The following is a 12291-nucleotide window of genomic DNA, read 5'->3' as shown; positions in this document are numbered from 1 at the left end:
TTTCTAATGAAAACTAATGAGATTTCATGAATGCTAAATGTTCCAACATGGCCGACAGAAGCCTGGCAAACAATTTACAGCGTGAATGAGCGTCACGGTGTCGCTCGCCCTCCCCCGAGAGAGAGAGAGAGAGAGAGAGAGAGAGAGAGAGAGAGAGAGAGAGAGAGGGGCCAGGCGCCGGCCTGCTGCTCGCTCCTCTGTGAGGAGGCCGGGGGTCCACAGGGGACGCGACCTAACATCCTCTGGGGGGAACGTGTGTGACTGTCACTGGATCCTCGTTAAAGGATCCAATTAATCAGAATGGATGGGCCACAACAGGTCAGCGGTCAGGGCGGCCTGAGGTTCATCATGTGGCTCTGTATGAAGGCTCGCCGGGCCGTGACCACATAATGTCCTCGCCATGTGCCATTAACTTTCATTAGAGCGCAGAACATGCAGCAGGGGGCGTCGACACACTGAGGGTTCATCCTCTCACAGGTCTGACTCACGCGTTCACACACACCAGTGTGTTGGGAGAACAATGGGAACGTGTGTGTGTGTGTGTGTGTGTCCCACCTGGGCTCCGACACACTGCAGTGTGAGTGTGTGAGCTGAACCCTTCACACATGGGGAGGAGGGGAGGATCCTCCTGAAGTCGCCTGATGTGGAGCGGGCTCCATTATGCTTCCCAGACTTTTGTCTGCAACAACGAGCAAGAATGAGAAGTTCAAAGTGTTTGTCTGTCTGACGGAGCAGGACAGGATGATTTAGGCTGCTCGCTCTCTACCAGGGGCTTTCTGACTGCTACTGCAAAACAGATGCTGGGGGGGGGGGGGGGCACTGATCTGAAGCTTTGTTGTTGCTCAGCGACAAATACAATCAGATTGTGAGTGCGGGGCTGTGTTTGGTTTGATATCTCACAGCTCCTATGATAACATCAGGGGAGGAAGATGACGTCTGCTCAACGCTTCGCTCTGAACCCTGAAAAGCTGCGAGGCTCCAGCCTGCAGTCAGGAAGCTGAGCATCTTCTTCACACATGAGGAATAAGAAGCAGGCGCTGTCGATGAAGACTCCCAGCGGACGTGTTACCTCTCTTCCTGTGTGTTCCTCCACCACATGGAGAACGAGACTCCTGGGACTCTGCGCTGTGTTGGTGGGAGACGTGCCGCTCTGCTTCACACTTTTAAATCATATTCTCTCTGCCTGCACGGCAAAATGAGAAGCAGAACTCGGTCTGAGGCGGGACGGACGGAGCGGAGGTGGAAAGAGAGACGGACGGGGGGGGAGAGAGAGAGACGGGAGGATGAAGAGGAGCGGCGCGGGTCCTGAGTGGGATGAGTGATAAGCTGCTGAAGAGCACGTTCTAGTGGCGTGATGGAGGATTAGCATGCTGGAGCCGCCTGAAGCACAGACACATCAGCTGGAGCTCAATGTGAAGAGTTTGCTCCCAAAAACAGATGAATTATGGGAAAAACGGAGAAAACACCCGCAGGCGATGGCTTCATATCTCTGCGATGCAAAGATGCAACGTGAGGCGGCGATGAATCACATTTACAAACATGAATATCTCAGTTTCTCCTCAATCCATCGTTCAAAAAGCATTTGTATGAGAGCAGGCTGATGTTTCTGTTCATGGTGCTGATGTTCAGAGTTATGATCCTCACAGCAGCATCAGGACGCGTCTGTGAACCAATGATCCTGATAAAGGAACACGACCTGATGATCTCATCTCTCTGTCTGGATTCAGTCTCTGTCCTCTTTTGGAGTGTGAGCTCCATTCTGACTCGCCTCCATATTGAAACTCGTCTTTACGTAGATCCTTGTCTGAATAAGTCTGGATCGTTCTAGAATTCATTCGTAGTTGGCAGTTAGGAGCTGATTTGGATTAAATTGGTTGAGTATGTGGATGGGTAATGAGATGAAAATATGAAATAAGATTCATCTCTGACCAACCAAAGAAGCAAACATCAACAACATCCACCCGGCCACAACATACCATAATAATCTGTAACGTTTTAAATCACAAAGAAACCTCAATAAAAACACGAGCGCCTTGGTGGAGATAAAAGGAAAAACCATCCATATTATAAATAGAATTCTATTAAATTCTAGGCTATTTCTTTGTTTTAATACATAAACACACTGATAGATGGGATGTGAGGCTGCTGACTGATTATTATTATCATTATTATTATTAATTATTGTTATTGTTATTATGGTTATTATTTTTTTAATGTTTATTATATTATATTTAATATTTAAGCGTATTTTTATTTATTTATTTCAATCATCATCATCATATTATTATTTCTTTATTATTATTGTATATATATATATTTTTTCAATTATTATTGTTATCGTCATCATGATCATCATTATTATTATTATCATATTTTTATTGTTTTTATTTCAATTATTATTATCATTATTATTATAATTCTTCTTATTATTATTATTATTATTAATAATATCTTCATTATTTTTATTTTTATGTTATCATTATTATTATTATTATTATTATTATTATCATTATTGCAGTCCCTTTCCCTCCTGACCAGTTAAATATTGTCTCTTATAAATCTTGTGCAATGGTTTCTGTCTGTCTTGTCACACACACCTGTCTCCCCTCAGCAGCCTGAGCAGTGCGGTGCTGAATCCTCCTCCACGTTCAGAGAAGAAGAGAGCGTGAGCCGCATCGATCCTGATACATAATGCATCAGCCTGGGCCTCCACAATGGAGCGCCTGTGCTCCGCTGCTCTCTTAGGAGCCAGGAGGTGCAAGAGAGAAGATAAATGATCAATCCCTCAGTTGCTATAGCGCTGTTAGCACGGCGATGGGCTGCATAGCGCGCTGCCTGTGTCAGCCACACAGGCCCGGCTGTGAAATCCTCTATCTGAGGCGCGAGTGTACAGATAACATGTATGTAACCGATGTCCTGGTGATGAGCGGCTCAGTCGTCTGCTCCCAGAATAGAGCCGTGTGTGTGTGTGTGTGTGTGCGTGTGCGTGTGTGTGTGTGTGTGTGTGTGTGTTACATGGTGCGGCCTGGAGCTTCATTCTTTACTGAGCATCAGCACCGACCCTGATCCAGATCTGCTGTTTTCGTTGGTTTGTATGTTAGTGGATGTTTTTTAAATTTCAGAAAGCCTCTGGATCAACGCCTCCTTCCTGCGAGCAGAGAGAGCGGCTCATCTCTACATTTTAATGGTTGGATTTCTTTTGCTGCAGGTTTTGTCTGTTGGAGCCAAATCGTCTTTGGTCTTTATGTAAAGTAATGAATTGTCAGAGAGCGAGTAATGAGTGTGAAATGAGACTCTGCCTCATTATGCTGCGGCTCCTATCTGGTAGTGTGTGTGTGTGTGTGTGTACAGTGTGTGTGTGTACAGTGTGTGTGTGTGTGTGTACAGTGTGTGATTCAGATCTACTGTATAGATGGCATTAATTAATAAAGTAATGAATCATTTCATAACTAAGGTTTTGCTATCATGAGTCAAAATTATATTTAATACTGTCAATAGCTTCCCCCTCTTTTTAACCCTTTAAGTGCTTTTGGTCAAAGAAACACAGAAATCTAAGAGATGAAGAAGAAGAGTACCAAAGATAATAAGATCCATTCAATGTCCAGGAGTGAGAAGAGAAGCTGGAACCCAACACACAGACCAGTGCCATCACTGGGTGGGCTGAAGCTAGGGGTAAAGGTGAAGGTGAAGGTGAAGGTGACGCTCACAGGATAAACACCTTCACAACACTCACAAGTTTTCAGCTGCTGGGACACTGAGTCAAACTTACAGCTGTAAATAAAAGACCATGACACACACACACACGCACACACACACACACACACACACACACACACACGCACACACACACACACACATAAATCAATCTTATCAATTCCTGATAAATCAATCAGGACATCCATGAGCATTTATAGCATTCAAAGCCCGAGCAACCACCCAGAATACCATAGCAACTGACCTAGCAACCACCCAAAACAACATAGCATCTCCCCCAAAAACCATAATAACCACACTAACAACCACCCAGAATACAATAGCAACTGCTCCAGAAACCATAGCAACCACACTAGCAACAAAGAGCAAACAAATTCTTTCCACATTTCTAATGTTTTGGTGTAGCTTTAGCCACACTACATGTAGCTCAGCTAGTTATTGACAATATAATATGTTACAAAAAAGCTACATAGCTGAGTTGAGTGAAGCAGAACAGTTGAAGCCAGTGTTCCTCTAATCTGTGTTATCTGCTGCAGGCGTGATGTAGCTTAGCAGAGGTGTGTGGGCCGGCCTCATGAGGGGACGTAGGGACGGAACGCAGGGACGGACCGGCCTCCCCCCATAAGGGCTAAGCCTTACCACCAACCACTCACTAACTAACCACTTGTGTTTCCACAGACTGAGGACGGTTTGGCGTGGCGTGCCCAGGCTGAATCCAGGCGAGGTGCGTGTGTGCTGACGGGGGAGTTAATTGCTATTCACCTGCAAAGGCAGCCATTTTTGTTTTTTTACAGCCAGCATTGCATCAATGTAACAATTAGAACAGAAGATCTTCTTTCATGTCGTCTCTAAATTAAAGCCTACTCGTCTTGTCAAACGTCCGCGGGGAAATTCCTCCATGTAGCAGGTTAGGGCGCAGGGCTGCACGCAGGCATCACCGCCGCCTCCTCTGCCTCCTCTGCCTCCTCTGGCATCTATTTCTTTTTGGCGGGGGCTTCGTAGATGAAGCGGCAGCGGCTGTCAGGCTGTACATCCTGTTCCTCCTCAGGTGCTCATGTAAACAACCTCCACTACAGCCCTGTAACAAGCCGGCTCACTTTCCACCTCGCAGCACCGCACGCTGCTCCTGTTAGCCATGCATTCTCTGCACGCAGCTTTCCCTTCTAATCGGGGGTGTCAAAGAAAGAAGAGAGAGAGACGGAGGGAGGGAGGAAGAGGAAGAAGAAGAGGGAGCATTTCACAGGAGACGTCTGCGTTCACTGCTTTAAACTCTACATAGGAGCAGCCGAGTGTCGCAGAGACGAGCTAACTGTCAATCAAGAGGCACCCGCCTGTGCAGCTCACATGGTAGGCTGGCGCAGGAAAAGACAACGTGCTCCCAGATCGTTTACACACCCGAGTGGGAGAAAGTCGTACGTCTGCAGCCGGAACAGATTGTTATATGTGTGTTTTGAAGGGTGGGAATTATTCGCTGTAGGAATATATATGTGTTATTTACGCAGCTGCGAGCGCCGGGCGGGGCCGCCGCTCCTCCAAGACGAGCTGGATCACTGCAGCTGCGGTCGCACGGCGGCGACCCTTTGAGGCCGCGCAGAGGCGAGGAAGGTGCAGCTCAGTCACAGCCGCCCGCAGTAACGCATCACCAGGCCACTGCAGCTTTTACTCCACATTACAATCAACCACTTCAGCCAGAGAGGGAAAATGCTCCTTTCACCTATTTCTTGTTGGACGGCGCTCCTTCTGCCTTAAGATTCCTTTCCTAGGAGATCTGCAGTAACAAATGTGGAACATTCACAGGGAAGAGTGTTTACGTCTTAATTTAACAGATACTGAGACTGAAAGTATAAAAACACAGGTTTTCTGCTTATTTTAGTCACATGAAGTGGCTCAAACGCTGTTCTCTCAAGATGCAAATCTCAGTGAAAGTCAATAAATATATGTCACTGGATCCTTCATATTCCTGTTAGTTGATATAAGTATGTGACGTGTGTGTGTGTGTGTGTGTGTTGTCTAAGCTGACACAGTCCATTCAGTAAGTTCACTCTGTGCTCACTGCCTCCACCCTCTTCCTCTTCTTCTTTGTTAATTTGCAGCTCTGCCTGCGTCACAAATATGAATATTTTCTATATTTTTTCTTAACAACCCAGCGGTCAAATACAGTAAATCTGCTGAAAATGTCCTAAATGTTTTGATTCAGTGTAAAGCAGCCGAGCGCCTCGTCCACGTGAGCGCTCTGCTGTGATTGAACACATGTTGTCATCATATTTGACGCTCCATGTCAGTTTCTACATCCTGTTGGGTTTGGAAAAGCTCATTTGACGAGCGTCCTGACTACATTAAGCTACAGATCGCGCTCCGTAGATCTGCTCCGGGGCTCCATATCCGCACTTATCTCTGTCAGATGATTGACAGGTCGGGGTTTATTTCCCCTGAGACCACCTTGTAACCCCCCTGCTCCCCTCTCATTGGTTGATCTCCCTCTTTGCTCTCATTAAACTCTTATCTCGGTGCCCCGCTCATAAGGTTTATCTTTTTAATTATGTCGCTGCTAACCTGCTGAAGAGGCTTCATGAGTGCCTATCAGTGGCCAGGGTCTCCTGTGTTCCAGACCTTTCTGCTGTCTGGTCATACACACACACACACACACATACACACACTCTCTCTCTCCCCGGTCCCCCGTGGGTCGAGCCCGCCTCTGTTTCTCCACATACAAAGCCAAACCTTTGTGTTCAGGGTCTATTGACGACAGATAACCCGTCCATGCACAGCCGCAATTATACATTCTGCCGCTTTCTCTCCATCTATCTCTTCCTCCCTCTTCCTCACCTGTTTATTCCAATTGTTCATCCCTCCCGCTCTCATCTGCAGGTCCGCCAGGGTTTTTTTTTGTGTGGCTGCGGTTCACAGTTCAAGGTCAGCGGGCCGTGGTGCAGGGAGTCGATCCAACAGCCTGCTGAGGAACGGCACAGGTCCAATCAGTAAGAGAAGAACTCTACTTCTTTATTGAACATAAATGTATTTCTGGTTTCTCACTGTGGCATTAATACTTTGTGGTACAAAATCTATATTATCAGCCAACACTCAGCTCTTTAAGTGTGTCAGATATTTAGTGGAGTAAAAGAAATCATTTGTGAAAACAGAAATGCTCCATTAAAGCACAAATTAGCACTGGAAGTATTTTCCCTTGGTGACTTTGGGTCGCGGCCCCGGTGTGAAGCTTCAGCGCTCATCTCAGCGAGGTGCTGTCGCCTTGACGATGAGTCGGGGGGCGCGGAGCAGCTCCGGGGGGATTAGAGCGTCAGACACCGGGACGCTCCTTCACCGTGCAGCTGCGACGCTCCCACAGAGCCCATAGGTGCTCACATTCCTGCGGCCTGGGAGCCTATTTTGGCCCCGCGCCATCGTCTCGCTGTGATTTGCGAGAGCTGCAGGAGGCGTTCAGATCGAGACTCCACTTTAAATCCGGGCTTAGCCTTTTACTGCCTTCCAAAGCCCACGGGCTCCTTGAAAATACTTGGACCGGATGACATCAGGGGGCCTCCAGGGGGCAGGCGGGGTCAAGTGCCGCGGCAGCAGGGGAGCATTTAGCGCCCCGGCCCCCTCCACAGGCCCGCTGAGCTGGGGGGGCCCCTGCAGACCCACGGGCCCCCTCAGGGTTGAACCTACAGCAGGGGGTTCCTGGGGTAACGTGGATCATTGTCCCATCACCGCGGCGGTAAGTGCAAGGTCAAAGGTGAAATCACTTTCAATTCAGGAAGTGGATTTGTCATTCATGTGCTGCAACAATAGAAGCAACAAATAATGAGAAGCTGAGGAAAGTTACATTTGCTCTCAGTCCGTTTCAGCTTCTTCAGACTCTCGATGAAAATTGTTGAATGTTTTTCCATCAGTGTGGTAAAACAGATTAGTTTAGGTTTCTTTGTTAGATTTCCTGTAGTTTAATCAAATATAACTCTGTACACTGAGTAAGAGACTTTACTTTGATACTATGTTTAAAGAACTACAGCCCACAGAAACCTGTTTAACCCGTCGTGTAAACATATTTAACTAATTTAACTTTGTAACAGATTTAGACTGTGTGTGTGATTGTAACATTTCCTTTATTCAGGCATCATAAACATCACAGTCAGAGAGAGAGAGAGAGAGAGAGAGACGACTTCACACACAGAGTGAAGAAGTATCAGGCACAATGTTGCGTCTCACGTCACACTCACATGTACTCCTGAATCCTTTACTGCAGCTCACACACACTTTCTACTATAAAGTATTGAGTGTAAACACAGTAAATGTTACTAAGGAAACAGAATAGAGAGTCTGGTTTCATTGCGTTTCATGGTGGGAACGCAGCGAGTGGAGGAATCAGTCTGAACCTGAATAAAAATATGTCTCGGCTGAAGGAGCGGCTGAGATCACGACGGCTTCCTCCGCTCAGACGTTCCTTTGCCATCTGTGCTCGTTGACAATGAATTGTGCCGCCTGTTTGGCACGATATCAGAGGTGAACGTTGTTGGGGGGGGGAGGTGGAGGGAATAATTGATTTGACTTTGGAAGCGGCGAATCCCTGCGAGGTTTGAGGGCGAGCGGAGGAGGAGGAGCAGCCACGGAGTGTGTAATCACTGGGTATCCATGACACCGCAGACAATGAGCCCTCTTAATAAGCCTAATCTCCATCGCTGGGATGGAGGAAGAGGGAAGAGAGCGAGGGAGAGGAGAGGAGAGGAAGCAAGAGGAGGAGAGGAGAGGAAGAGGAGAGGATAAGATAAGGAGAGGAAAGACAGGAGAAGAGAGGAGGCAAGAGGAGAGGAGATGAGGAGAGGAGCTGAGGCCCTTTCATGGAGGCTAAATTGGTTTTTCTGGGGTCTTGTATCAGGGATTAAGCAATGTTGAACCCTGTAAGTGCTCCTGAAAGGCTTGATATTCATGAGAAACACACACACACACACACACACACAAACACACTCCGGTCTGTGAAGAAACCAAAGACCTCATTGATGTAAACTCCTGTCACACACGTCAAACACACACGATGACTCTCCTTTGTTAGCTTTAATGTTTTGCAGTGATGTCGTCTGTAATCATCTCAACCTCTCTGCTGTTAGAATCTGTTCATATATATTTTACTTATTATAATTCATTTTTAATCTTTGTTTAGACTATCACTTTATTACATTTTTAATTCATGACTTCTAATTCTCTTTGTGTTCCAGTGACGGTGAGTTCAGGGTTGTTCTGCTTTTGTTGTTGGATTGATTATGGATTATTGGATTTTGAGGAGAAGGCATGAAGGCCACAAGTCTGACGCCAACATGGAGGAACAGAAGAAGAAGACTTCCTACAAATATGTTAAATGTTGAACCACATTGTAATAAAACATAATAGTTCCTGCCAATCATTGTTTACTGTAAAGTGATGAGGCTGCTAGCTTCTTTATGAGCTACAGTGAGGCCATTTTAAAAGCTACGCAACAGCTTGTTATGCTATTTCAGACCACACACACAGCAACTTTCTCTCTCTCTCACACTCACACACACTCTCACACACACACAGCTAAGTGGATTACACACTGATGATTTGTGTTTGACCAGCAGCATTTAGTCACGCAGCGCACAGCAATTCAAACCAGGGATTAGAACCTTAGCATGTCATCTGTTTGGTCAGCGAGCATAGCTAATGGTGTCAGTGATTTAGCATGTCATACGTGTCTGTCAGCGGACACGCTAACAGAACGAGACGGAGGCGGCGAGCAGGCCGCGCTGGAGGAGGAAGTCTGGAGCGCTGAGAGTGGAGTTTGGACTCTGACAGCCGCTCCAGATGTTACAAACTGAGCTGCTCTTTGATTCAACCATGTGAGGAAAAGCTGTTTGTTCATTTAGCAGACGCTGTGCTTGACTGTTTCAAGGTCGTATATCAGATCATTTCATGTGCGTGTGCTTTTAAAATGATGCTAACTTGAGAAGTATACATTTATGGCTTTGTTATCTTAGAATCTGCATTTATCAGGGAAATGTAAACATGAATTACCTTCTGGTGGTGAAGCAGGAGGAGCAAGTAAACACATCGTCAGGTGCTCTGCTTTAGGCCACAGGTGAACCTAACGAGAGTTATAGTGCCGACTGAACGAGAACGTGCCCCGTCACATAGCAACACACTCTCTGACATGGATCAAGCAACAACACTGAGAATGACACAATCCCTGCATGTTACTGAATGTTTACCTGCCACATGAGGGAAGGGAGTCAAGTGTTGTTGTGCCTCCTCCTCTCTTATTGTCCTCTCTCTCCCCTTCCCCTCCTCCCTCTCCTTCCCCCCTTTTCCTCCTCTCTTCTCTCACCCCTTCTCCTCTCACTCTCTCTTCCTCTTCCTTCCTCCTCCCCCCAGCTCTCTGTATAAACCCTGAAGTATATCCTGTGTGTAGATGTGATGGAGGTGTAAAATGAAGACCCTGAACCTCACACAGAGTTAGACCTCACCAGCTTTATTACAAAAGCGCCCCTGTTACCGTGTGAAAGAAAGACAGCATGTCTGAGCAGGTTCTCAGGTTCTCAGGTCCATGGTGTCCGGGGAGGCCTGATCTGAGGGAACTGGACCTGCTAGCAAAGATCTGGAGACGCTTCTCCTCTCCTCTTCTTCACTTCTGACAGACTAAATCCCGGAAATCCCCAAAAGTCCGTCAGAACTGAAGAAGAGGAGAAGCGTCTCCAGGTCTTTGCTAGCAGGTCCCGTACCCTCAGGTGGACTCTCCTTGGATCCTGTATGTATTAGTTACATAAAGCGTTAGCGGCTAACCCAGAGGATTAGCTGCAGAAGAGCGTCGCTGCTAAGTGCCAGAATGATTAGATAAATAAAATTCCTTTCATGAAGATTAAAGACAAAAACAAACATACTGCATTGCACAAATAAGGTCGCCTACACCCAAGACACACAGAGGTCACTGGGGTCACTACAGCAAAGCAAAGCTCAGCACACACATCACCGCGGCGACCACTTTCATGCTCACTGGAGATTTGAAGTTCGGCCCGTCGCCTGCACCCTTTGCACCGTGACGACGCCTTTCGAACTTCGGATCCTGAGAAAATCTCCTGTGATGGCCGTGACCGTTTGGCTGTGGAGTTTGTGTCAGGGCGGGAAATCACCTCGCCATGACAACGCCATGTGCCATTAGACACCAGCTCGCCTCCTCAGGAGCGAGGAGCGTTTACGTCCAGAGTCCAAATGAAAGACCTTCATTCCTCTGCCAATACCAATATTCATTTCCTTTTGACACATGAGGTGCGTTTGATTCCTGTGTTTGGAAAGAAGCGGCCGCTCAGAAGGTGACCTCATGGTTCAAGCCCCCCTACAACCAAACTGTGAAGGAAAACGTCTTTTCATGTACAACTTCCAGTTCCTGTGTGATATGAGGTCATGATTCTAGCGAGGGCGGCGACTTCTCTCTACTCAGCTTGATCGTCTTTGTCCAGTATTGTCCGTCCGTCTGTCAGACTCAGAGGTGCGTTCAGCGGCATGCTCAGCGACGCCGGCTCACATGATTGTTGTGCGTCAATGTCAGCAGAAACAAACTCATTTAGAGAGTAGATGAGGCACATTTACTCTGTGACAGATAAAGTGAGCATGATAAACTAAATCAAAGTCATGAATAAGATGATAAGTTAAATCATACGTCTCATAATTCTGTTTTGGTTCAAAGGAATAACTGTCCGAGGTGAAGTGGGTTTGCGGGCTCGCCGGCTTTCAGGAGGCGTCGGCCTCGCACGGCTTCTTCACCTCCAGGCAGCCCACCAGGGGCTGCAGGCGTATGGACCCTCGGTAGAACCACTCCTCGTGCTGGTCGTCCTGCCACACACACAAACGCCACAACAAACACAAACACGTCAGCAGAAGCAGAAGAAGAAGAAGCTGTGTGTGTGTGTGTGTGTGTGTGTGTGTGTGTGTGTGTGGGGGGGGGGGTTAAAGTGTCGGCACACACCTGGAAGACGACGAGTATCAGGCTGCAGTCCACCGCCTGCACCTCGCAGCTCTTCAGGACGCCGTGGCACTCGGCGATAATGACCTGTCCGATGTTGTAGAGGCTCATGCGAGGATACGGCCAGTGGCTCAGATACGCCTTCAGGAAAATACGGTGCGCCAGGTTGGAAATGTCGTCTAGAGGTTCCTTCACTAAGAGAGGAGGAAAGGAGATGAGGCTTCAGTGTAAAGCCCCAGTGTGTGTAACCACGGTAACACACCTCGTTCTACCTGGACTTTAATGACACACACACACACACACACACACACACACACACACACACACACACACACACACACACACACACACACACACACACACACACACACACACACACACACACACACACACACACACACACACACACACACACACACACACACACACACACACACACACACACACACACACACACACACACACACAAATCAGACAGTGTGTGTGTGAGCCGGATCACGTTCACGCTTGAAGTAGGAAGCGTCCTGACTTACGAGGTTTGTAGACGAGGCGGAGTGAAGGCAGGCCGACGTAGGCAGGCGTGTGATCGTCTGCAAACACCAGGAACCTGAGGG

The 12291-nt window shown here is 47.4% G+C and overlaps 1 protein-coding gene across 4 annotated transcripts in view; it reads right to left on the bottom strand.

Annotated features, from left to right (window-relative positions):
- Positions 1-10156: 10156 nt before the first annotated feature.
- The window catches only part of LOC143004348 (uncharacterized), a 5284-nt gene continuing 3149 nt past the window's right edge, over positions 10157-12291 (bottom strand). For all 4 annotated transcript variants that reach the window (XM_076155202.1, XM_076155203.1, XM_076155205.1 and 1 more), the window contains 3 exons: positions 12211-12284; positions 11681-11871; positions 10157-11547 (listed from right to left, as the gene is read on the bottom strand). In XM_076155202.1, coding sequence (XP_076011317.1) covers positions 11446-11547; positions 11681-11871; positions 12211-12284 — 367 coding nt within the window. In that variant the 3' untranslated portion in view covers positions 10157-11445. The remainder of the gene's footprint in view (positions 11548-11680; positions 11872-12210; positions 12285-12291) is intronic.

Source organism: Genypterus blacodes, unplaced genomic scaffold, assembly GCF_046128005.1.
Source record: "Genypterus blacodes isolate CSIRO-AG114 ecotype Tasmania unplaced genomic scaffold, CSIRO-AGI_Gbla_v1 ptg000065l_1, whole genome shotgun sequence".
Classification (NCBI taxonomy): Eukaryota; Metazoa; Chordata; class Actinopteri; order Ophidiiformes; family Ophidiidae; genus Genypterus; species Genypterus blacodes.
This window is presented reverse-complemented; position numbering and strand designations above follow the sequence as displayed.